At 38.6% G+C, this 27,266-nt stretch overlaps 2 protein-coding genes across 7 annotated transcripts in view; one reads left to right on the top strand and one right to left on the bottom strand.

The window, feature by feature from the left end:
• Positions 1-3,242: 3,242 nt before the first annotated feature.
• GPR68 (G protein-coupled receptor 68) lies at positions 3,243-4,867 on the top strand. Its single transcript, XM_061463840.1, has one exon. It carries the CDS (start codon positions 3,261-3,263, stop codon positions 4,335-4,337), a length of 1,077 nt encoding a protein of 358 aa, XP_061319824.1. The 5' UTR covers positions 3,243-3,260; the 3' UTR covers positions 4,338-4,867.
• The window catches only part of DGLUCY (D-glutamate cyclase), a 189,103-nt gene continuing 165,630 nt past the window's right edge, over positions 3,794-27,266 (bottom strand). For 5 of the 6 annotated variants that reach the window (XM_061463816.1, XM_061463815.1, XM_061463813.1 and 2 more), the window contains 7 exons: positions 26,157-26,354; positions 23,811-24,071; positions 23,261-23,360; positions 21,469-21,617; positions 16,776-16,895; positions 15,643-15,794; positions 8,387-8,816 (listed from right to left, as the gene is read on the bottom strand). In XM_061463816.1, the coding sequence (XP_061319800.1) occupies positions 8,673-8,816; positions 15,643-15,794; positions 16,776-16,895; positions 21,469-21,617; positions 23,261-23,360; positions 23,811-24,071; positions 26,157-26,354 (1,124 nt within the window). In that variant the 3' untranslated portion in view covers positions 8,387-8,672. Of the gene's footprint in view, positions 3,910-8,386; positions 8,817-15,642; positions 15,795-16,775; positions 16,896-21,468; positions 21,618-23,260; positions 23,361-23,810; positions 24,072-26,156; positions 26,355-27,266 lie in introns of those variants that run through there. The other variant, XM_061463812.1, reaches the window with a different exon arrangement.

The following is a 27,266-nucleotide window of genomic DNA, read 5'->3' as shown; positions in this document are numbered from 1 at the left end:
CCATTGAGTACTTTGATACCAGGTTTTTTCATATCATTCAGTTTCACTCCCTTGGCTGGTGCAGAGCTATGCTTCACATACTTGGTGCTGGGGAAAGGTGAACTGCCTTTATATCTCCTATTTGGCTACTGAGCCTGTCCCTAACCAGGCACAAGGGGTCAGAGGTTACAAAGGTGTCCTAGACCCCACGTGCAGAGGAGACTGAAAGAAGGGAAGGATTTCCTGGCTCATTGCTGCCGCTGACCAGAAGAGCAGTATGAGACAGCTGTTGCACAAGCAAGAATCTGGACCTTAGTATTTCCATTCTCATCTTTGAAACTGGGGAGGTTTTGTTAGCACAAGGCAAATTGATTTGTAACGGCCAGCCTTCTCTTCTGGCCCCCTGAAGCAGCCCACTCCAGCACTTCCTCCTGGAGCAGGAAATGATGCTGTAATCATAAGTTTATATAATATTAGCATAATGCCACATCAATGAGACTTTTGCTGTCTCCTTCCCATTTGGCATTTTGGCAAGAATTTTAAGCTAATCAGAAAATATTTTTATGGCCATGTTCTCCATGACATTAACATAATTTAATAAAAACATTTTGAGTTTTTAGAGGAAAAGGATAATTTTCAAAAAACTGTGCAACTGTAGAGTACATCTGCTTTTTCTCATCCTGTGATCCATACTGACTCACTGGGTTATACTGAACAGAACTCGCAGCTGCTGGACAATGCTAGACCTATAAAGACAGTTCTGACTTTTCAAAACTGTTGACAGCTTTTGAATTATTAGTTGACCTCATCAACAGGAACTGGACACTGACTGGCTAATTCTAGTTGGGAGATTAGATGATAGATCCCATATGTTTAGGCATTTTAGACTACAACTAGGTGTGCTAATCATCCTGTGCAGGCAAAATCTTACACTGAAAGTTGCCAAATTATTATACATAAATGAAGTGGTATTAAACACAAATACAATTGTACTTGGCCAGGAGCTCTGAGTGGAAAAGGCAGGATGGGATAAGTAGGTTATCAAACGTGCTTCAGCAAAGATTCTGTGCTCTTTTCTTGCAGATGAGGAGCCAGGTCTCCTGGCGACAGAAGAGCTCCATGGTGGTTATGAAGCTATTTAGTAACTGGGAAATTTGTACATCAGTGATTAATTTCTGTGTTACACATCTGAGCTGATAACATTATTGTTGTTTCATGGGAAGGTTATGGCAATCTCTTGGAGAAAACTTCGAACTGAACCATGAGTATCTGTGACTGGGTCCCTTAAGCAGCCCTTCTGCTGCTGTGCTTGATTATCTAGTTGCTGTGCCATCCGCAGTGGAGAGGTGTCTCTTAACCCCTAGAGAAGCTGTGTGAGATTGAGAGGAGGAGAACAGAGGTTGCACTGTCCTAGACTTTACTGGTCTTTCATACAAGTTGCATTGGACAATGAAGTCAGAAGTTTTCGGAGAGATGAGCTTATATCGGCCTGTTGTTTCAAGACTGAAGGCAACTGAGATCCCCAAGAATACTTCCACCAAACCCAGAGCCAGTGTTCTGTCTGTCAGTGAGAGAATAAAGATAAGCAAAGGAATGAAAACAACATTCTAATTCTTAAGTATTTACATGTGTCCTTAAGTTTGCTGTGATTTCTGTGGGACTGTGCTGCACTGGTTGAAGAAACCAGAAACACTGGAAGTCTTTGCAGGTTTGGTCACTTACTTCAGCTGGGCAATTCTTTACTAACCTAAACAAAGCGATTTTCTTCTCAATTTCTACATGAGTAGAGCCCACCACTGCTTAAAAAAAAAATTATTAAAGAAATAAAAAGGACATCAATATCCTCAAATGATGCAGCTGACATTAATTTTACTGCAGTGTGGTCATATTTTCATAAGGGTTGCCTTGGAAAAAATACCATGTTCCTAGACAGAACGGAAAATGATGCCAACACTGTAAATTAGGATGGCAAACCAAAAAAAGGAACAAGGCCTTATACCTTATCTTTGTCCTGGATAGAGCTGTCTCCCTTTGAAGCCATGTTAACTGAAGCTGTAGGAAGAGCACACAAATTGTTAACCTTACAAAAGGATACATCACAGCTGTGCGTTTTCTGGGAAGAGTCTTGCTGTTCTGCATCATCAGGTAAAACACATCCCCTTCAGGCTGGGCACCGTTTGCCTTGCTGTTTACCAGTTCTGAGTATTTGTGCCAATGTGAATATATCGTATGAGGTGATAAAATGTTGAATGTGATAGATACTTCATTTAGTCTGGGTTTTAATCACTGTGAGCTGGCTCAAGGCTGAACACTTTTCCTATATGACTTCAGTGTTGACGCCTTGTCAACAGTGGGTTTTGTGTCTTAAATAGTAATAGTGTAATTATGGGAATGGTTTGTATGGGTATGGGCTTGGATTAAAGGAGATTCTCCAGGTGAAAACAATTACATTCATATTCAATGAAGATGAAAAGGAAAGATACAGCTATGTAAGTAGTAGCAGTAAATGACAGTTGATGGCAAATAAGGAATCTGTAATAGCCTATCCTGTAGGACTGAGACCATGGGAGTAATTTGTGCCAGATTTTTACAGGGTCCTTTTGGGAGAGAATGACAGCTTGCTTTCAGGATTGTGCTTCTACATAACTGTAAGAGAAACTGCTAAAAATTCCTTTTTTATATATTTTTCATCCTGATGAGTTCAACTGCCTATTCCATGGTATCTAAAAGGAAATTTAAGAAATGGAAATTTAAAATCAACCGTTTCGTGCACCCTGCATCTTCTGAGGAAGTCTGAGTGGACTGCTGGTTCACCAGGGATGTTTTTTCCATCATGGACAAATCAAATTACTGGTTTTGTGCTTCATCTGCAAAGCAGATGATATTTCTTCACCTTTTAGGCACTTGCAAAGCTACAACAACAAATGTTTGTCATTTGCTGTGGGATTCTTGAACACACAATTTTCTGATACTTTTCTGGTAAGAACTAAGACTTACTCATATGAATCATGACTCCAGAGAGGCTTTATCTTCTATCAGAGACTATAAGAAATATAAGGCTAGGAAAATGCAGCTTACTGAAAACCGCACTATATATTTGACAATCGTATCCTTTCTGAAGATTTTCGTGTGTTCTACCTTCAGGTTATTAACATCCTGCAGCAAGACATCACTTCAGCCTAAAGGTCTATGGAAGAAGTGACATATGAAACCAGATGAAATTAAATTTTACATCTATTCACTCAGAATCCTGATGAGTTATCCACAGGAAGAGGTAGAAGATGGTGAATTTCACAGAGAATGCAACTGAGAAGTGCACTATAAATCATGATATCCACCAGATGTTATCTCCTGTGGTGTACATATTTGTATTTATAGTAGGCTTGCCAGCTAACTGCCTGTCACTCTACTATGGGTATTTACAGATCAAGGCTAAAAATGAATTGGGTATCTACCTTTGCAATTTGACCATCGCAGACCTGCTCTACATATTTTCTTTGCCTTTTTGGCTTCAGTATGTTCTACAGCATGACAATTGGACCTATGACGAGCTGCTGTGCAAGATTTGCGGCATCATCTTGTATGAGAATATCTATATCAGTGTGGGCTTCCTCTGCTGCATCTCCATTGACCGCTATCTCGCAGTAGTGCACCCTTTTCGGTTTCAGCAGTTTCGGACAATAAAGGCTGCTGTGATTGTGAGCATCATTATCTGGACCAAGGAAATCATGACATGCTGCTTTGTCTTTACACACGGGGAGGTCAGTATGGATGCTGATAGCCATGTGGTGTGCTTTGAGCATTACCCCATCAAAGAATGGGAGCATAATGTCAATTACTACCGCTTCTCTGCTGGCTTCCTTTTCCCCTTCTTCCTGCTGGCCTTCTCTTACTGTGGGATTTTACGAGTTGTCCACAAGAGTCCCGGAACTCAAAAGAAAAAGAAAATCCAAATTAAACGCCTGGTTTCAAGCACTGTTTTCATTTTTTTAGTTTGCTTTGGACCATACCACATCCTCCTTGTGGTTCGAAGTTTGCTGGAGAACAGCTGCTCATTTGCTGAGAAAATATTTAATATTTACCATGTTTCCCTCCTGTTGACTACTTTTAACTGTGTTGCTGATCCAGTATTGTACTGTTTTTCCAGTGAAAGCACTTACCAGAACTTTGCCAAGATGCGAGACTCGTGTTTAACATGTTTAGGGTATCTGAAGCCTGAGGCAAAGGAATCCTATCCACTGAACACTTCAGAACCTCCCAACAGGCTACAGCATGAGCAACGGCCAGGGTTATTACAAGTATCATCTGATGGTGCTGAAATCAAGGGCTCCTCCACAACTAACATGGGCAGCCTATAGCAGTCATCAAAAAAGAACATTAATCTAAAATTTGCATCTATGGCCATGTGAGTGTATCCATCTGAGTCATCCATGTACTACAGTGTTACCTCCCAGAGGCTTATTAGAAATGCAGTACAGCAAGGTTGTTTCTGGATATGCCTAGGCCTTGGCAATAGTGAGGAAAGCACGCACTGGGTCAGTTCAGTTCCAATCATGTTTTTGTTGTCCTTGTGGCACCACTCAAAAATGTTGTTCTGATGACTCCATTGACTGGAATAAGCTAGTACTCATGGTATGTGTTGTTGAATTTGTCTTTAGCTGCTTTCTGTTTGCCCTTGTAGCATCTAGAGAAAATAATTCTCTATAAGCTGTCATTGTATGTTGAGAAGGCTGGAGACAGAACAAATTAAATGTCCCCATATGTACTTTTAAAAAGAAAAAAAAAGTATTTCTATAACTCTGAAATAACTTCTCCTTCAGCTGGTTGTGAGGCCTGCAAAGACTGTGCCAGAAGCAGCCTCCTAAACTCGCCAGTCTAATAATATGAGATGTTCTGGGAGAAGACGCCCCGTATCTGTTGAGTCCTTTAGTCTGTTGGTTGACTGTTGAACCTCATCATAAGGCTCCTATTGACTTCCAAAGTAAGAACTCTTGGCTCCAAGGGGGATAAATAATTTGATCTGTTCACTGGGAGGTTGTTAGTACGTGAGGTGCTTTGAGCTGATGCGCTTTTCTGAGTCACTGTGTTCAAAGACAAATTTAGTTACATCTGAATTCTGCTACACCTAGCTAAGGTTTGATTGTGTCCTTTGCAATTTGTGTGTCTTGTGCAGCATAGACCATGCAGGCAATTAAATAAAAATACAGTTAGGGAAACTGGTAAATGGGTTCTGCTACCACAGATACTATAGCTTGTGGTTTGGTCATTGTTCAATAAATGCAGTATCAGAAATATGATGTATGAATGATCTGTGTTTTCTGGTTTAGACAAACAAAATACAGGAATGAGCAGAGATAATGGCAATTAGTGCATGTTGTGGTCTGTAGCAGTGTTTCTACCACCATCTCCTCTTCAGTTTGTTTGGGTTTTTTTTTCCTGTATTATACTAATGAATCCTGTATGATACTTCTGCTCATCATACCTTCTTGTATCTGTAACTGTTACATGATGAATATTGCTTTGTCCTTTCACTTCACTGGTTTCAAACCTTTCTTGAAACACTTCCGTCTCTGCAGCCTGGAGCTGATAACTTCCAACAGGACGATCAGGTTTGGGTTGTTTGGTTGTTTGTGAAATGTCAAAAGATTCTCTAGGCAGCCAATCTATTGCTGGTGTCTCAAGTATGTCATTATAAAACAGCCCTGCTTGTCATCAGTTTCTGAAAGGAATATATTCTAATGGTTGTCTAACCTTGAGAGTGTTGAGAGTGCAATATTAGAAGTACTTAAGGGATGTGTTTAATAAAGAATGCTTTTATTATTTTCTTGCTGTATTTGTTAACACTGTGTTTGAAATAACTGTCTCATGTCTTTGGCTTGCAGTTTCTGTTTGTGTGACTGCAAACCTTTTCCTCCCTCTTGCAGAAAGGGTTCATGTCTCCAGTCCCAGGAGGGGATTAGGTCTGCTTAGGTTAACATTTGATTTGTTTAATTATTTTACATTTCTTTATACTCAGACCCCTCACCAAGGTGGATTAATGACCTTATACATGCATGTTTTTTCTTTTCACTATTAGTGCTGTTTAGCTTTACTTTCTTTTAGTCTTTCCTCTAATCTCCTGCGTGTACCAGTGGGGTGGCAAGGCTGGGGCTCCCAGCTATCCTGGTGCTGTGCCACTGTGCTGTTAAGCACTGAGCCAACCACTTGGACTCCCATGACCTTGCAGGCTGTGAGACGCACACGTGGTTTGTTCTAGGATGAAATATTTATTGTCCTGTTTACGCCTTACTTCTTTACAGCTACCCATGTTGTTTAAATTAGACAGCTGGAATGCAGAGCATGCCATAGTACACGGAATTGTCATCTGAGGGATTAAGGTTTATTTGAGTTGGTTCTTTGACGTGATCAGCTTTTGGTCAGCTGCAGCAGCTTAAAATCAGATGGAAACTTGTGTAACAGTCCAATATTTCTGTTCAGTTCTCAACATTTAACCTGCTGACCCACAAGAGGAGCTGCTGCTTTGGTTTTGTTTTCTTATTTTTATGAAGGCAATATTTTCCCTTTTTTTTTTCTGTATTGTAACTGTTAGCCTTAGGCTGCAGAGCTGTAGGGAAAAATGTAACTCTCACTCACAGCCTTTCTTTTTACTGCAGCCAGAACCTAATCAATTAAGGGTCCTACTGTGGTTGCTTGAGTTATGCTACACATTGCAATTGGATTAAACACAGCACTTGGGACTGCACAAGAAAGGATTTTTAAAACCTGCATTATAGAAGAAGTGAAATAAATTATTACATTTTATATTTTCTATTTCTTAATAAAATCTGATTGCTAAAACTTGTATTTGAGGGAAAGAAAGAGAAAAAGCTTACTAAATTAATATTTTTTGACAAAAGTTAGTGTTCAGAAAGAATAAGATACATTGTACCTGTTACTGTAACATGTAAGTAAGCTTGTAGCACACAGAAGAAAATCGGCTGCGTCTTTTCCCAGTCAGGCATTTTTAAATGATGCCAATTTCATTCTGTGGGCTCTGTGCAGCAGTGGATAAATGCCATCCTGGGAGTTACTGCCTTTGGCAAGAAGCTCAGGTATTCATAAGAAATATTTTACTTAATAGTTATAGTTTGGAGATTTCTAAAAAAACCTGTTTTCTAATTGTGAAGCTTCAAAGATAGTTTTACTGCAACTTCCTACAAGAAGGCTTTAAGTAAAGTGAATCTTAAAAAAATGACCAATGTATAAAATAAACTTTGGGAGTTTTGGTGAATCTTAATGTCTAGCAGGAAGTCTGGCATTAAGATTTCTTTATCTCATACATGTTCAACTGTTCTAAGTCTTTAAAGGCTGTGTATCCTCAAGGACTTAGAAGATTAATGTTCAAAGTGTGCTAGTGTTTGTGGTATAAACTGGTTTTTCTCATTCTCAAAAAGTTATGTTTGCCTTACATAAGAGAAGAAAAATAAAACTCACCTGCTGGAAAGAAATGTTAGATAAAAGGTGTTGTTCGCTGCTGGAAGTCCACTGTCTTTTGGAAAAGGCAGTGGCTAAACTGAACTGCCATTCTTACTCTGGTAAAGCACAGTGGCTTGATGCTTGCCTTTTGTACAATTATAATCATTTTATATTGCTAAAGCATAGGTGCCTGAGAGGTGCAGTGTCAAATATACCCTGTCCTCCCTGCTGCGAGGGCTGATGACTAGCAAAACTTCAGCCCTGGCACTCATCTGGAATTAAAGTAAAATCACAGCTTTAAATGACAGGAATCGGGCAGAATTCACAATCAGTTGTCATGTACTGGTTCAGCGTTACTAGGCCTCTGAGTTCTGCTTCACCCATTCTTGTCAGGAGCTGAATTTCTATAACTGGAATTCATGTAAATGTTCATTTACATAATTCTATTTAGTATTGAATGCTTTTTTTTAATTTCTAATGATGCTTTAATTTCTAAGCATTATTTTTTAATCACTATGTATTTAATTAATTTATTCTTAACAATAGGATACCTTGAAATGTCTACAACCTTTCGGTATTACCTAGAAAAGGACAAAATATACAAATGGCAAACTACTAGCAGGAAGGAGGCAAATGGCACAGCTTAAAACTTCTACAGAAGCCCTGCAAGGCTGGCCTTACTGTTATTACTTCAGGTAAAGCTTCCCTTGCCTTCTCACACTTCCACAAACTACCCACCACCATAAGAAGACAATGTTAGAGGGGCTTCAGGGAGTGTGCAAGGGAGCTGTATTTAACTTTTATTACTGTAACGTTTTCTGGGGGGTTTTTTGGTTTGCACCTTCCCTCTCCACTGCGGCTGTTTTCCCCACCACAAGGTATTTTTAAATCCAAGCTGCTACAAGAGTTACTTCCTGTTGCAGTTGCAAGGTTAGTAAAACAGGAACAGCAATGCAATAATATTTCATTTTAATGAGAAGCTTTCTTTGTAGAAACCAGGTCACCTCTTAGTTTATACTAAGATTTAATATCCATTCTCCATTATAAAATTACAGAAAAGAAAGGTAGACCAAATCATCACGATGATTCACAGAGATGTTGTAAGGGTAACAGTGGTGAAAGGTTGTGTGTAGCCAAGACACCAGAGATGAGAAGTCACCTTTTCATGATCTTGTACACCCTGTGAAAGCCTAGGTTAGAAGGCAAGAACATGGGAGCAACTCTTGACTTAGGGGCAGTCACTGCTGTGCTGTTTCTCGGAGCTTTTCAATCATAAGCGAATGGGTGTTGTAGAAGGGCAGTCCATCCACTTCCATTTCTAGACTGGCAGTTTTTCCACTGCGGACTCCATGCTGCACAAGTGTTTTCAGAAGTTTTTCCTCCTTATAAGCCAAATAAGTATAATATAATTAAAATCCTGAATCAAACAAGAGCATTCATCAAGACTTATTTTAATTCTGAGCACATCCTCCAGATTTGTTTTGACAGCAATTTGCTAGCACCATTTTTTATTTGCCCCAAAGAGTATGTATAGCATTTGGAACTCGAGGAGTGTAAAAAGGCTTATATTCTTGACTACTATTTAAGTAATGAATTATATTGTTCTCCAGACTCCCTCAAATGACATGTTAGTGTCAGTTCAGAAACAGGAATCCTTTTTTGCCTGGCTTCAAGTTCCTACATTGCACAAATCAGAACTGGAGGAACTTCCACCAAAGCATCTCAAAAAACTACCTATAGTTTCCCCAGCGTAGCAGTTGGCAGCATCTTTAAAGAAAAAGAGGAGAAGGAAAGGGGATGCATCGGGGAAAAAAAGGTGGAGAGAGTACTTGAATGGACGGCACAAACGCTTTTCTTTCCTGCTACTTCTGTGATCTCTGCATGCCCTTTTCTCTTTGTCCTTTTTTTTTCTATTGATTTTATCAGTTCTTGTTGCTTAGGAAAGGGATGGCGAGGAAAAGAAACCTTGAAATTGTGCTTCCTTGTGATTGTCTGAAATAGCAAATACTTTATTTAGAATTGCAACTTAATTTCATGTTTGTAACAGTTATTTTCTTGCTTAACAGTAATGTAAGCAGATAACAAAGCATGTTTCAAGTTGAGCTGTTCAAGTACACAGCAGGAACAGACCCATTTGTGAGCCAGGGTCCACTGAGCATTGAGAGATGAAAAGATGGGATAAAATCAGCTCTGAAAAAAAACCCCTACTGTTTCTATGAACAGTGAAAATAGAAGACCAGGTTTCAGATGAAAGAATTTCTAACATAAAATGCTTTGCTTTTTATTTGACATGAAATGTACATAGTAAAACTCTTTTCTACTGTCTTAGCATTTACTACAAAGAGATTTCTCTAATTCTGTTAATAACACTCTAAGAAAAATAAAAAGCCTACTCTCATCCTAGCTTCCCCCTGCCTCAATATCCTGTGGTAATTTACAGAAGATATCAAAACAGTCATGTACCTCCATCTTTCTCCCTTCCTGTGCTAGGAATGCCTTTACCGGTCTTTGGTGCACTGTTCTGTTTCCATTTGTGCAAGACCCTTCTTCGACAGAAATTCCTACTGGAACAGCCCTACCAGTGACCTTGACAAGCAGTTTTATAGGTTAAATACTTCTTGTTTCATACTCCTATATAACAACCTCTAGCAAAGTCCTGGACATAAATTACAGATGAAGGGCTTTTAAAGTTAAACTGTCCAATATTCTCGTGTTGAATGTTATCTTTTTTTTCCTTTTTATTTTATCTTTTTCCCTAGGAAGACTTCTAAACCATAAAGAATACAACTTTAGATCTGAATTTAGATACAATATGGCTGTATTATACATAATGCAGTATATGGAAAAAATGCAACCATTTCTGAAAGGATTAAAGCACACCTTGCATGGCCAATGAGCTGAGAAACTAGTATAATTTGGTAATTGCTTTCTGAATGCACTTTATCACAGTATCACACAGTATCACAGTATGCTAGAGATTGGAAGGGACCTCAAAAGATCATCTAGTCCAATCCCCCTGCCGGAGCAGGAACACCTAGATAATGTTACACAGGAATGTGTCCAGGCGGGTTTTGAATGTCTCCGGGGAAGGAGACTCCGCAACCTCCCTGGGCAGCCTGTTCCAGTGTTCCGTCACCCTCACTGAGAAGAAGTTTCTTCTCAAGTTTAAGTGGAACCTCTTGTGTTCCAGTTTGTACCCATTACCCCTTGTCCTATCATTGTTTGCCACTGAGTAGAGCCTGGCTCCATCCTCGTGACACTCCCCCTTTATATATTTATATACACTAAGAAGGTCACCCCTCAGTCTCCTCTTCTCTAAACTATAGAGACCCAGCTCCCTCAGTCTTTCCTCATAAGGGAGATGTTCCACTCCCTTAATCATCTTAGTTGCCTGTGCTGGACTCTCTCCAGCAGGTCCCTGTCCTTCTTGAACTGAGGGGCCCAGAACTGAACACAATATTCCAGATGGGGTCTCACCAGGGCAGAGTAGAGGGGAAGGAGGACCTCTCTCGACCTACTAACCACCCCCCTTCTAATACACCCCAGGATGCCATTGGCCTTCTTAGCCACAAGGGCACAGTGTTGGCTTATGGTCATCCTGTCGTCCACTAGGACCCCCAGGTCCCTCTCCCCTACACTGCTCTCTAACAGGTCTTTTCCCAGCCTATACTGGAACCTGGGCTTGTTCCTGCCCAGATGCAGGACTCTACACTTTCCCTTGTTATATTTCATCAAGTTATTCCCTGCCCAACTCTCCAGCCTGTCCAGGTCTGGCTGGATGGCAGCACAGCCTTCTGGCGTGTCAGCCACTCCTCCCAGCTTAGTGTCATCAGCAAACTTGCCGATAGTACACTCAATTCCCTCATCTAAATCATTGATGAATATATTAAATAATACTGGTCCAAGTACTGACCCTTGAGGCACTCCACTAGTTACAGGCCTCCAACTAGACTCCGCCCCATAGACTACAACTCTCTGGCTTCTCTCCTTCAGCCAGTCCACCTCACTACCTGATCATCCAGACCACACTTCCTCAATTTAGCTGTGAGGATGCTGTGGGAGACTGTGTCAAATGCTTTGCTGAAGTCAAGGTAGACCACATCCACCGCTCTGCCATCATCTGTCCACCGTGTTATTTCCTCATAAAAGGCTAAGAGATTGGTCAAGCAGGATTTCCCCTTGGTGAAGCCATGTTGACTGCCCCTCATAACCCTCTTATCCTTGATATGCCTTAAGATGGCACCAAGGATAAGGTGTTCCATCACTTTCCCAGGGATGGAGGTGAGGCTGACCGGTCTATAGTTACCCGGGTCCTCCTCCTTCTTGCCCTTTTTGAAGACTGGAGTGACATTTGCTTTCCTCCAGTCCTCAGGCACCTCTCCCGTTTCCCAAGACTTGGTAAAGATGATGGAGAGTGGTCTAGCAATGACTTCCACCAGTTCCCTCAGCACCCGCGGGTGCATCCCATCTGGACCCATGGATTTATGGATGTCCAGATTGCTCAACTGGTCTCTAACCCATTCCTCATCGACTAAGGCAAACCGCTCCGTTGACCTGACTTCATCTAAGGTCTCAGGGGTACAGGGCTCTTCAGGACTGCCCGCAGCAGAGTAGACAGAGACAAAGAAGGCATTCAGTAACTCTGCCATCTCTGTATCTTCTGTCACCAGGGCACCCATCCTGTTCATCAGTGGGCCTACATTGCCTCTGGTGTTAGTTTTATCTGCCATGTATTTGAAAAAGCTCTTTCTGCTGTCCTTGACCCTTCTCGCCAGGTTTAATTCTAAGGAGGCCTTAGTCATCCTAGCTGCCTTCCTACATCCTCTAGCAGCAGCCTTATATTCCTCCCAAGTGGCCAGCCCCTCCTTCCATGACCTGTAAACTCTCCTCTTCCACTTGAGCATACCCAGCAATTCCCTATTTAGCCACGCAGGTCTCCTGGCCCTCTTCCTTGACTTCCTACGTGTTGGGATGCTCCGATCTTCAGCTCGGAAAAAGCAATCCTTGAATGCCAACCAACTATCTTGGCCCCCTTTAGCTTCAAACAGCCTTGCCCATGGGATTTTCCCTAGCAATTGCTTGAAAAGGCCAAAGTTTGCCCTGCTAAAGTCCAGGGCTGCAATTCTACTTGCTATTCTACTGGTCCTACCACACAAGATCCTGATTTATAAAGATTTGTCTTATATTTATGGGTAATGCATCCTAGTTCTTAGCTCCAACAAAGTTAAATAAAGCTCTGGTCTTCTACTAAAGAGAAAAATACACAGTTACATGGTGTCAGTCTTGACATCATGCAACAATACAGCAATGATACAGTTATTGAGAAAATGATCTGGATACACTGGTTGCATAAAAGTGCTACTTTATAATTTATAAAGTTTTAAATATACTTCATCTGCTGTGATATGAATGATCATATATATGAATGCAAATGTAAGCACCTGCTATTTCTGCATGAGAGAGGTTTTTCTTAGCACTATTTATATGCAAAATGGCAAATTAAATCTCTTATGTCACAGAAGACACACCTGAATGGGATATGCAAAATATCATTTCTAATTTTGTTTCACCTACATATCTACATATTCGAGCACTCTGTTCTGCTTACATGCTTATGTGGGGAAACAAGGTTTGCTTGCTTGCTTGCTTGCTTGCTTAATAACCTAACTATGCCTGATAAACCATATTATATCATCAAATGCTATTGTTTCCATTTGTGAGGAACATACACAATTTACAGTACACTTTTTTAGCTGTAAAGTGCTGCAATTTTCTCACCATTCTCTCTAGTAAGTAACTATGTTAGGAGTGGGTAACTAGAAATATAAATAAATAGAAAAATTGTTAGTTTGCAATTTATGCAAGGAAAAAACTCCCTTGTGAATGAGAAAACTAATAAAAATACTAAAATAAATGTCATCTTTATATATTGCTCATTTATAAAGAAATTCATATTCTTATAGGTCATAATTTCAAAATAAATACTATACAGTTTAGTTATTAGCATTAATAAATATTCAGTAAAAGAACAGCTGCCTGATACATTAACCTGCTTGGGAGATGCAAGGAAATGAAGAGTTGACTGTAGAACGTTTAGCATTAATTACATTGGTATATGTATGAATTAATATATTTCCCTACAGTAATTTTAGTATAAAAGTACCACAAACATCTGAAACCACATAATTATGCTTCAACTCCACAACTGAAAGGTAAGTAAAGATTGTTTAGATCAAATTGCTTCTTGCTCCTTGAGTTCTCAACAAGGAACTAATGCTTTGCAGTACCCTTTGTTAAAATACACATAAAGACCAATGCACACAGTTAGAACAACCTCAGCATTCTGTTCAATGGCAATGGGGAGCTCCACAGTTCTGGGCTTTGTTGCATTGTGATCCTGACACTGCTTGAGCATGAGGCTGCAGAGAAATAACCTTAACATTTCAGGGGAAGTATTCATTTAGCAAGTATGATCTCTAGTTTTCACAGAAGGAATGCTGATTTTGGAAGAAAAATAAAAGATTATAAGAAAGCTGTCTGGTGCTTAAGCACTCCTTCAAATGTCTTCTTTCCAATTACAGACAGATACAAAGACCAAGGTGAGTGCGTGTGGTGGTGCGCTTTATCTTCCTAGGGTAATCATTAGAGCATTAAAAGAAACTGGATTGGGCAGGAAGTAGCCATATAAACATAAATGGTTTGAATTTTTTTATCCTAATGGAGTATGTGAACACTAATGAGTTCAATCTTCTGCACTGTTTACTCTTGTATGATTTATAATTAAGGATCTCATATTCTGTTGTCAGACATTTTGTAGTTTTGTCTCCACCACAAAATGGTTTCCATTAATTTTATCTCAATAGATTTTACTATTGCACTTTCAATAGCCCATTCCTTTATTATTATCAATACTTCCAGCTGTGTAGCTTAGTAAAACAAAAGCAAGAAGGCTTTCCTTTACAGAACATCACATTTAATTACAGTATCTTATTACCAGGAATTTTTATCATAGTAGTTTTTAGGGTACATTAATTTAAATGGCAAAACCAGTAGATGTAACTGGAAAAAGACACTGAAAAGTGATTTACCTGTTTATGGAAAAGATTGCACAGAAAGGTGCCATATGCTTTGTTAAGTCAAAGGGTAAGGGGCTTATATGGCTATGCTGAATGTTGGGATTGGTTTCAGTTTTATGACCTTTGGATGAAAATTCAAAATAGTAATAATTAAAAAAGTAAGACCTACTCTGAAATACTTTAAGGTGCTTTGTTGTAATTTCACACAGAACATACTCTCATCTCAGGAGAAATACTGCACTGTTGTGGGCAACATCTATGGTAAACAGATTACATTTTGCTTAGTATTCTTGGAGGTCACAAACTTAATGGTTTTGTCCTAGTCTCTATAGAGGTATTCTGCCAATAAAAGTGAAGTTTGAAGTTCCTAAGTTATTATAAATATGGTGGAACAAACGTTATTTGATTGTTGAGTGTGTGCACTTGTATATATATTTTAAACATTCCCAAGTTAAAAATGGAGCCACATGCTTAGCAGGATGAACACAGATCACAGTCATTTCTCACCCCTCTCAGTTATTTTACTTTTTCTCAGTCTTGAAACCGTTGCATTCCCAGAATATCATGCTGTTCCAAGCTGTGTTAGTCAAAACACATTTAAAAATACTCGTGCAAATCTTCCTCCAACTTTAGTTGAGAAACATTCAAAACTAATTATAGAAAGTTTCCAAGATGATAACTAGAAAAGGTGGAAAGATCCAGAAGGACAGGTGCAAAGATCAGAAGTATGAATTGGCTTCTGTATTAGAACTATGACTTCTGACTTTGGAAGAGAGGCAGCTACAGATTTATAAATCATGAATGAGCCTAAGTAAGTGAACTGGGAATTTTAGTCACTGTATTGCAATACAGGGTTTTCTTGTACTGCCCATAAAACTGTAGCACTGTGTTTGCTTGAAGGCACAGCACATAGCGTTCATTTTTGAAGATTTTTATGTTAAATCTTTCTTGAATCCTTTGAGGAATATTCTAAGTACAGTGTGGCTGCTTGTTCACCAGGGATTCCTAAAATACACCTAAAGACCATCTGAAAGTAAGCTGTTGAACTGGACTAGGCAGGATTTAACAACTGGTAGCCAATTCCATCTACATGTCATAAGCAAGTCACAACTCCTTGGCCCTCCAGAATTACCTTGGTAACTGATGGAAGTGCCGATAGCCAGACCGTCTTGTTCGATAGCCGTGGAAACCCAACAGCTTTCCTCAGGTAGCGGTCATGTACCTCACAAGTGCTGAGGATATACAGAGCACAAGCAATGGCATAGCCTCCCCAGTTAGAGACCCCTGCAAAAGAACATCACCATGAAACCAAATTGTGAAAAACCCCGTGACAGTTATTGCAGATACCTGACCTGAATAAGGCGCTAGGCATGTACAACCGAATCTCATGGAGCGACAGTGAAATGGCACACGGTTATGAACTAAATGTTGACATGAATTGGGAACATTTCAGAAATACGTAGTTGCATAACATATTAAAATGTTTTCAGTAGTATTTCAGATTGAATTTCTGTAAGTTCCCATCTAGCTTAGTTTGTTGTTTTGTCTTTCCAACAAAGTAAAAACTCAAATGGGCATGGACTATAACACAGTTCCATTTGGCTTAATGTGAAGCCCATGAACTGTGAGGTCATGTGCTACAGCCTGGTGTCTTTTGTCAAGACTGTACTGGATGATCGTTAGATCTGAAACCTGATGTAAGAAGTTATCTCTGCTGCCTGCTAACCTTTTCCAGAGATGCAAGAATTCTTGTGAAATTTGGTTTAGTGCATTTAGTTTTCTGTGCTTAAACGTGTCCAAGCTCTCACTTCCCTTTGAAGGACCTGGGTGTGACAGTTACTTTCAAAGTAAAAACCATCAGAATTGCCAAAACAGCCACCATAGATAAGAGCAATATGACTGACTTAGGGTCAGAGCCACAGAAGCTCATCAATTATACTGAAAATTCCTATGTGCATACACATTTTAATTCCCTGCAGTCCTCCTTGTTGTTTTATTTCAGGTGTGACTTTTTCAAGAATATTCAGGATTTGCCCAGATATTTCCAATTAAATTCACTTTCTTCAGGGAACATCTTCAATTTCAGTTAGTCCTCCTGGAGCTGTAGTTGCTTCAGAAAATTGACATAACATGGAGACAGATTTGTTTGCCAGGGATGACTTGGTTACACAAAGAAAAGGCCAGTACAAGTTAGTTGGAAAGACAGATGTCAGTTCTATTCTCAAACATTAGCAAATCTCCCATTCCCCCCAAAAGATCACTTACCAGCTACAATAGTAAAATCAGCTTCAACATCACAAGCTATAACATCTCCATTTTTTATGTGCTTCTTTACAGCATCTTTTATTTTGCCCATCCCTAATTCATTTCCTCCATCTCCAACACCTTTATTAAAAGAGAAGACCAAATGAGTATGAACCCAGCATAAATAACAATCCACACAGAAAGCACCCAGTGTCTCCCGCAGAGCTGCTGTGGCAGTTTGTAGCTTGTTTTATCCTTTTTCAACAAAAGTGTCTAAAACCAGAAGAGTGAATGAAATGGCTGAAGGCACAATACCTATCACATGCAAACCTGTAAGTATATAAATGAGATGTATGCTGCACTCGTGCATGCAAAAGAAATCAAAATTATAAACTGTTCATGAACTGCAGGCAGAATTAAGACAGTAAACTTTATCTCTGGAAGGCCTTAAATGAGAGTTCTATATAATGCATTATCAGAAGGACATTAGACAATTAGAAAATAAATCTAAAATTAACCTGAGAAGTTAGCCTGCTCTTCTACAATAAAGCAAGCATGGGAAACTTCAGCTTGTTACAAGCTTTAATTAAAAAAAAAAAAAAAAGAGTAAAAGTGGCAATTATTGCAGAAACATAAGCAAAAATATACATAAGAACTTCGGCAGAAGTAGAACTTTGTGCCCTGGCAATCTCTTCTACACCAATCACTATCATTGTGTCAGAGAGTACAAAGACCCAACCCTGTGTACTATTACTGCTTTCATTTTTCCTAGTAATTTATGAAAAAAAAATTGCTAGGTGGTTCTTTTGGTTTGTTTGTTGGAGGGTTTTTTTAAGTGTTTTATATTCAGGGTGTGGGAACTTGATTTTTGTTGGTTGAGTAAAAACACGATGTATAAAAAGAACAACTCAAAACATCCACTTAAATGGCAATTAATGTTTCTCTTTCACCTCTTAGGATAAATGGCATCTTCTCAAGTTTGAAGAATTTACAGAAAAACCCTGGTTAATGTCTGTGAAACAGAACAGTGAAGAGCTCCAAGTCCTCCCTGCAACGTATTTGAATTTGAAATGTGACTGGGCTCTAATGCATAGCATGTGTTACAGGAGAGAAATTGCAGTATTTGTAATTTACACTTCAAGCCCTGAAAATGATAAATTTAACATGCATAAATATCTCACATAAGTCTGTAGCAAATTCCTTCTTTAAGTGAAATTCAAAGTTATTTCTTAGCAGCATTTTTTATTTAAATCCTTAATTCTGTATAGTTAAGGGAAGCATAACTGAGTGACACATCACTAACATGAAAGGATTTGCCATGGAACAGCTAATTTTTTTTCTTTTCTGTTCACTTTTGGTGTTGGAATTTCTAAAATCTGTTTGCTGGTAGTACTTTTCAAATAGGTAATGACATAATCATGTACCTCGTATATACATATTGTAGTTACTGCTGTACTGCAGTACGGGTTTTGAATGAACCCACATATTCTAATTTTCCTCATATTCAAAATCCAAAATTTTGCTCTTAGTATTCTTTTAAAAGGCTCAAATGAACTACTGTCCTTTGAAGATTATCAACAGTTTAACTCAAAAATACTAATCCACTGCTCAGGGTTTTTTTTGTATTAGCCTTGCTTTGTTTTTTCTTGTCTTTGTGGAAGTCCTGTCACCAGGATGGTTATGCAGTTGGTAGAGCTACTGCTATAGATGTATCCCATTAGCATTACACTGGGAGGAAAGGAACACCACACCAAATATCTTCCTGTACCATTTGTCTTCTTATTCTTCTACACATTGGCAGAGGACTATGTTCTACTGCAGATTTCCAGAGTGAGATTCACCTGACAAAATATAGCCATCTCTACGTATGAGCCAGTCACTTAGACTTCTTTTAAAGTCAGCAGAGAGAAACAGACCCTTCAAACATTCGGTTCATCTCACCCCAAGGCAAATATCTTAAATATAGATGGCTGAAAATAGACAAGATGAACCCTCTTCTCCTAAAGGCCTGAGCGCTTTCCAGGAAGAGGAAAAATAGTTCTGTCTATCTTCCACACAAGTTTTCATGACTACATTGGTTTCTGAAACTACATTCATGAAAAATCCAGGAAATGTCAGTCTTCTCTGCTAAAAATCATTTGTATGAAAGAGAAACGTGTAACTGCTTTTTTTTCCATGCAGTACTTTGGAAAGCTTTTCATTAGCTCCTATATAAATAGCATATAGCTATGTCAGTTGTGTGACAGCTGAACAAAATAGCATGTGGTTTCGGTGACATCTCCTAATCTTTTATTCCAGTCTTTTGTGGAAAATGAGTCTTCCCAACCTCAGCCTTTCATGCCTTATTTTGTACATGCCTGAAGGTTGCTGCTTACTATGGCTTTTCATATCGGTACCCATACAATTGTGGGCATTGTTCATGATTTGTCTGTGGTCAGACTCCTAGATCAGATGCTTTTTTTAAACACAGGTACTGTTTTAAATCCAAAACTTGGCAGCAATTAATCAGCATCAACCTTCTAATATTTCTCTCTCCACCTACTAACATAGCATGTCTTGCCACTGAGCACACTATATAAAGACTTTTGTAGGCTTTAAACTTCATCTTTTTAGTATCCTCTTCCAGTATCTAAACTTATCTAAGTACTCTGCCCTAATGCTGTACAGTATTTGCATTTTATTTTGGATCTAGACATACGCCTTCAAATTCCTATTGACCATGAAGAAAGTCAAAGGTAGCCTGATATCATAATTAGTAGCAATACATTAACTTTAGTAATGAGAGACAAGATGCAAAGGCCACAGCCCAGACTGATGGCTTGTAAAGGTAGGCTTTGGAGGAATACCTTGAAAAAATTCAATAGCCATCCCAAAAATTGTAATCAAATTTAAAAACAGACACAAAAAGTTAGTGTGATAGGCAAATAAGAAATGTTAACTGGATAACAGACAATCCAAGAAACAACTACATTATTTTTCTATAGACAGTCAATTAGCTCTCCAGCACAGAAATACGTACACGTATTTCATGGGAGATCAGAGCAGATACTTTCATTATCTTTTGAAGACTATGACATGTTAAATCATTTTCTATGCAGACATCTCTAGAGAAAATTCACAGCGGTGGGACACACTGAATCTAGATAACTGCTTCTTCTCTTATTATTCAAAGGCTGGTGGTATTTTTAATTAATGACACTTCTTAGTATATTTGAATATTCAGAGAATGTTTAAAACAAACTAAATTCTGATGAACAGATTCAAATTCCCAACCTGCATAACACTCAAAACGTTGCGAAATCAATAATATACTTTGACCTGCTCTGGGATATTTTAAAAGGTTAAGGTATTATTAAAGGAATTAGGATGTGATGTCATATATGTGATGCAGAAATCCTTGTATCAACCATCTAAAATCGGGGACAAGAACTGAAATTAAATGCAGCTGATAACACCCTGAGGCTTTTTTCTAAACATCTTTATGAAAGAGTTTTTTGTATCCTTATTCAGTCAATCTTCACCTTGTTTGCTGAGATGGCCAATAGTGTGCCATCTAAAGTGCTACTTTTGAAATGCTGAAAGTTACTCACTGGGAATAGGAAAAAAATTGAATTAAATCTAAATAAAATAGATTGCCAGTTTTAAGGTAATAAAAAAACCCCAACAACCAAACAAAAACAGTGAACTCTTCTGTGGTACAGCTTTTAGATTATTCCAAACCAGTGAAAGCAGACTATGCATTATCTCTGCAGGAGCCCCTGCTTGAAAAACACCAAAACTGAGAAGTCAAAGTACCCGTGCTTTTGGTAATGCTTAAGAGTGAGTCCACAGCACTACAAGAAGAATAAAAGCCAGATCAGCAGACATGTTCTTTCGTGACTGAAATCAGCCTGGCATGGGTACTTAGCTCTAATTTTGTGATCCTTCTAATTTTGTTTCTAGTATTTATATAGATTATGTATCTCCCAGCAGCGCAGCAGGAAACGTTTGATTGTACAAAAACATTGTACAAAACTTCATCTATATACCTTGATCAAAACCGGATACAGGTAAGTTTTCAGGAAAAAAAGGACTATTGACAAAAAAGAGGAGCACCATGTCGACAAAAGCATTCTTATTAGACATATTAGTCAATGCTAATGTAGTTTTGGCAAGAAAGACAATGTAAAGATTATTACTGTATACATACATTTTATTAGAGAAGGCACTATCATACTAGATGCAGATATGAAATCCATGCTTAAGAGAATGCTAAAGGCAAAATAAATCAGATTCTATCCAGACTGCTGTTTCAACACAGGTATAACAATCATAAAAATAACTATAATATTTTAATATGTAGTGTTTCAATTCAACAGTAATTTTCTTTCTGTGCTGTCTTTCATGCATAAAATACAGAATAAAATCAGTGCCAAAACTTACACTTAGAGAAGCATATATACGCACAGTGACATGTAGATAGTACACTCATCTGGACTTGGGTTTTATCCTTAAATAACTTTGAAATCAACTCCTTTTTTGTGGCTGTGAGATCCTTTCAATAGAAACTTACAATTTCTCTCCAGCAACGATCTCTTTAAATTCAACCACAACAAACAGCTGTAGCCTGCAAGCAGTTATTCAGCACCTGACTCCTGTTCCCCTTCACTTCCAGTAAGAGTTCCTGGTTCATGCTTCTCTTGTTTCTCAGAATATAACACAAACTCACACATACCTGTTGTTGTGACTCCTGGGAGGGTTTGGGCAGCTAAAAATAGTTCATCTATGGGATCCACAAGATGTTTAATGTTAACTTTCCTGGCATTGTAATAATTGCCATCAGCAGCCATCCCAGCACGCTCTATTGCTATCAGGTGATCAAATCTGGTTAGAGACAAGTGAAAAAACAGAGAGGAGTCAATGTTCTGATTTTCACATCACAAAGCCTTCTGTTGGTTGTTCCTCCTGCTCTGCTTTGTTCCGCTTTTCGACCATTTGGGATCCAAAGTAAAAGTTAGGTCCTGTTTTGCTATTTCTGAGTGTAGTTCTGTTATTTTCAAATGTTTGTATAGTTTCTTTATAGCTTTAGTGAAACTCCCTCAAGCCATATTTACCACCAAGAAATGGAGAAGCTCTTGAAACCTTCCTAACCAGCAATCCTTGGGGTCAGCCATCTGGCCTTGCTGTTTCATGTTAAAATACATAATATCTTGTAAGACAATAGCCTCTGTAAGTGTTTGTAAAGAAAACAAGACACTGGCGAAGTAATGTTGGTGCAAATATAGCCTCTGAAGTAATGTTAGTGCAAATATAGTCTCTGCTTACAGTGAATTTCTTGGCAAATGTTCATTTGTTTCTAGTTAAGGAGTTTTTTGGTTTGGGTCTTCAGATTTGTGGGATTTTTCATTAAGTCTGTGGCTACTTCGCTAGTTACAAAAATAGATGTACTGCAGATGCCCTAGGTTTTAAACAGAATTTTAGTACTCAGTTCTGCTACTGTATGTTAGAATTCTGTTTCTCCAATTTTACCATCAAGAGTTTACCAGTTCTCCTGAATTATCAAATGTTCTTGTGTGCAGGCATCTACAGTGATTCAGAGACTTTAAACTGGTTGTCTGCTTTAAAGAAATGCTTTAGCTTTTGGGGACCGTGGGATCAAATGAAATAGAAACTGTAATTAGATTATGCATAGCTATAAGCAACATTTAAAAAACAAAATATAAAAAATGAAGACCATATCATGCATACTATTACAGCATACAATTATACACTAACCTGTGGAAAAAAACAGGAATTGAATGTGTTGATGAATCAAATACCAGGGTGAAAGGCTTCAGAATCAACTGAAGGCAACTACATTAAAATGCTTTACTAGGAAAGATGAATAAAAATGAGCAACATATGCCTACTTAAAGGGGATGGAATTTGCCTGCTAAGTTATGAAATGTGCATACAGCTACTTATCAAATTTTCCAGTGCATTAAGAGCCTAATCACACACTTCATATACTTTTGAATTTTTGCCTAATGTTGTATACTCAATAATGTATATGCAAACAGTTCAAATCAATGTTGAGAAGTGCTTGCATACATCTGTAATTTTGTTTTTGGCTGCCTAAAAACAATAAGATGATCACCTTCATGCTATTACAAACACATGACACTAAATGAGATCAGATTCCCCAGTTGTCAGACTTGAGCCAAAGCTCTAGAAAGTGAACATGCTCCACAGCTCTCTTCCCAGTTCTTTCACAAACTTAGAAGTAGTATTTCCCCTTTCTGACTTTCTGACTGATTTGAAAACTGGTAAAATTACATAGTGGGTGTGTGTGTTTATATATGGAATTAAAGCTGAAATGCTTTTAGAAGTTTTTCCAAGGAAAAGAGCTATTGATATATGAAGTATCGTTTCCTTTTTTGTCCAGCTGTTAAGGATTTACTTGTAACCATTACACCTTCTTAGATCATGGTCATTATTTTCTTATAACTTGACACAGTAGGGGTGTGACCCATTCTTAATACACATACCTAGGTCTTCTAGGATTCCCATTTTCACACAAAAATGTTAAAGCTGAATCGGCACTTTTGCTTTGATAACTCAATAGAGGGACAGGTCTCTTCAGGATTCCTACAGGAAAACCAAATACAATTAAGATACTAGATGGTCCTGGGGTTTTTGGTTTGGTTTGGTTTTTAATTTTTTAGTAACTTAAAAAAAAAGAAAGTAGAATAGTGAGAATAGTAAGGACTCAGACTCTTTACACAGTTCCTGATAAGATCCCTGCCTCCTTACCTTGAAATAAAATCATTTGGATGTTAGTATTTGTAAATGGAACGCTGCAACACAAAACAGGTCTACAAAGTTAAGACATCCAGAATCAGTACCCAGACATATAAGCATTAACTTGATACCAGCTAGTTTAACAGGATGTCATGTAGCAGTGCTGATCAGAGCTTAGAGGATGAACTCTGGTTCATTTTCTGGGGGGAAAAATGCTATATAAGTGACAGTGACATTAACTGAAGCAAACCTTGGCTCAACTTGGCAAGCTAAAAACTGAAAAGGTGTGTGTCTTACCTAGTTGAACAGCCTCTTCAATAATCTTTTTATTCAGATTCATGGCTCTCTGATCTGTTACTATGGCAACCTCTTTCTGCAAGGCCTGCAATATAGCTGCAATAGCAAGGGCTCCTGGGGGCCCGTCATTCTCTTCCGGTGGCTCGTAAGTGAAGTGGGTAGGAAATCCAGTTGTTATCAGCACAGACTGAGCATGGGAGATGGACAGGCAAGCCTTCAGCAGCTCATCCTGGCGGTGCAGATGAATTATACCCCGGTCTCCTACAGAATTGTTTTAAAACAGAGCAGTACACTTCAGTATATCATCTGGCTTTTGAAGTTTCTGCCTAAGTGAACCTGCATACTTTAATAACATAAAATGGGTTAATAAAAAAAAGAAAAGCCTCTGGTCAAGGCAGGAATTAGGGTAATTTCCTCAGGAAACCTAGGAAGGTGTGGGATATGAGTAATGAAGATAATGGTCTCTGCTTCCAGGTTAAGAATTCCAGTTAACTGGATTTTGAAAATTACTATACCTAGCATTTCTAGGTACTGGTGTAAATAGCTTTTCTGAGAGCTTATTGCATGTTGTTTCCTTTCCTTTGGCCCTTTGCTTTCCTCTGACCTGTGGTGACAATCACAATATTCCATGTCTAGCTACTGAAGCTGGATTGGAACTGAAGTATCCCAGACTTTACAGAAGTTTTGATACAGACTTTATATGAGTAAGCTGGTCCTTTGTCTCTATTTAACTCTATCCACTTAGGGAAGAGCTAATTTCCTAATAAATTCCACTTAATGAAATTATTAATGAAAATAGACAAGCAAGGTTTCAGAGACATTGAAAGTTGTAAGCTCAGTTAATATAGTGGTATCTAGGTGACTGTTAAAAGATCTTGTAACCCTTCATGTAGTAGAGAACCATGTTATATGACCTTGAGAAACAGATGGATATTAACAGATATCTCTCTTCTCATGGCTTGGTTCCTAAAGAGGCAATGCTGTGTTGTCTGTGTGTGTCTTTCCATTGTTCAAACACTTTGTATCCCTTCTCTTTTCCCTGGTACTCAGAAACTCAAGTTCACAACACAGTCCTTTCGATTTGCTAGCACTCCTGAAAACCAAGAATACCAGCACAATGTGCTGGTATTTATGGGCTGATAGTGAGGGGTAAGTCCTCACTGCCTCACATAGCCTCCTTAAATCTTCATCTTTCTCACCATTCTCCTTCTGCCCCCCTGCACTTTCCTTTTTTTGCCCTCAATTTCTCCTTTGCCATTTCTTCCTCTGTTCCTCCTCAGTAACATACAGAAGATATACAGATAGTGGGAACAAAAATGTTCTGAACAAAACTTAAGCAACAGAAAGAGAGAATATTAATCTCTGAGAAGTGGGGTATATTAACTAAAATAAAGTATCTACTCTCCTTTAGCAATAAAATGAGCTAACTCTTATGTTAGGCCCTGTATTTCTGCAGAGCACGGCATTGTGCCAAGCTGAACTCCAAAGAGTGGGAAAAGGAGAGGCCTTTTGAGTAAAAATAAACAGACCCAAACATATGCACACAGCCCAAACCCAGAGCTTGGGAGAGCTGAGCTGGGCGTAAGCTGTTTTCCACTACTGCCTACAGAGGATTTCAGAAAATTTATGGGAAACTGAGATCAAAATTTACAGCAGACAGAGGGGCTAATTCAGTGTGTATTTTGGGAATGGCTGTGCTATTCAGTTTGCACTTATTTCCCTCTCATCTTCCTTGTGTGCACAAGCAGCCCTACTTCTCAGCCTTCTGTGGTGAACAGGTCCTTTTAGCCCATCGTGTGACAGCTCAGTGATGAATATGTTAGCAAAGCTTGATGTAATTCCACCATTCGAGAGGAGTGTTTGAAAACCCATGCAACTACTAGAATTTTCTGGTAGGAGCACAGTAGTCATAAATGTATATAAAGAGACATGCTATTCGCTCAACAGTGAATACCTGTGTAGCTATAACAAGCATGCTGAGGTGTCCAGTATTTTACATGCCAATTTTGGTTTTATTCAGTAAGAGTTCTTATGCCCTGTGTGCTCTCCAGTCTGCTGTAAACATTGATCCTTTTGTGTACTTTGAGAGTACACAGTCATCAAGATCAAATACTTTATTACCCATAAAGTTGAATAGTTTTGTCCAGACTCTGATATTTAGCATAGTAACAGAAAATGTATGACCTAGCTATATTAACTCACTGTATTCCACAAAGAATTTTAAAATCTTAAAACTGCATTTAGATTCTTACTGTGTTCTTGAACTTTGTGAATATTAAAAAACGCAGGGTAGGTCATACCTACCGCATAGCAAATCCATTAAACAAAGAGAGGTTTTGTTTTTACCTGGATCTATTCCAATTAGGGTCTCTAGAGTCTTTATCTTTTGAGCTGCTTCTGCTGACACAATACTATAATGCAGAGGATCTTGAGAAATGCAGTGAACTTGTGGGACTTCTCTTGATGATCTGAATGTGACATTGTCATTCTTTAGGTCAGTAATGAACATGCAGCCAGGAGAATGAGTAAAAGCTAGTGGAGCTCCTAAAATGGGTGAAAAAACTTAAATTAATGATTCTATGAAAGAAGAACAAGTTAATGTTTAAGTTTGCACAGTGTGTTGGTCATACTGTTTCTGTAAGAATAAATTAATTTTCCAGGTTCTAGAGTGCTGCTGAAGGCTATAGTGTCTCTCTTGTACCACTAAATGTCCTTGTAAAGTGATATTTCAACTACTGCCTGCTGGCTAGGAGTAGTTCTTTTACCAGATTAAGATAATGCGGACTATAATCTCTGCACGGTGTCTTGCCACCCAAGGAATAATGACAAAAGGTGACCAACAAGCCTTATGAAATGGAATTACAGTAGCATCTAAAACCCTGGGGAAAAATAAGTTTATCTACAGCTCACAACATAGAAGGTCCCTAGGCTGAACATATTTGCTGCCTAATTTGTTTACTAATTCCAGAAGTCTTGATCTAAATTGTACTTGATTTGGCAAAGTTGGTATGTTGTTGGATAAATCACAACTGGTTTACTTTAACAAGCAAAGCCTTAGTTTGTTAGGGTGGTGAAAAGGGAGGAAATATTTCTTTAATAAGTAGATATGTACTTGGTTTGTGCTAGATTTGTTGGGAGTCTATGGCTAGTAATTTAAAAGCAGTGGCTGGGGAGGGAAGGGGGGGGAATGGGATGATATGGTTATTGAGGTTTAATATACTTCATTAAACCATGTGAGTAGACAATATTTTTTGTGAGAAACTAGCAGATTTATCTAAAGTATGGGTACTGCTGATAGGGCAGAATTTTAACTACCTAGCTCAGAAGGGAGCACAGCTAGATACCAACTGTCCCAAAAGTTCTTGGAGTGTGTTAATGACAACTGTTTTTAATATAGAAAATGGAGAAATAAACGAAAGTTCCAGGCAAAGGTAAGATAGACACCTGTCTTGGACA

Source organism: Pezoporus flaviventris, unplaced genomic scaffold, assembly GCF_033815535.1.
Source record: "Pezoporus flaviventris isolate CSIRO_AGI_PZ_B2104156 unplaced genomic scaffold, CSIRO_AGI_Pfla_v1 ptg000036l, whole genome shotgun sequence".
NCBI lineage: Eukaryota > Metazoa > Chordata > Aves > Psittaciformes > Psittacidae > Pezoporus > Pezoporus flaviventris.
The sequence above is the reverse complement of the archived record's forward strand: the minus strand, read 5'-3'. Positions and strand labels throughout refer to the sequence as shown.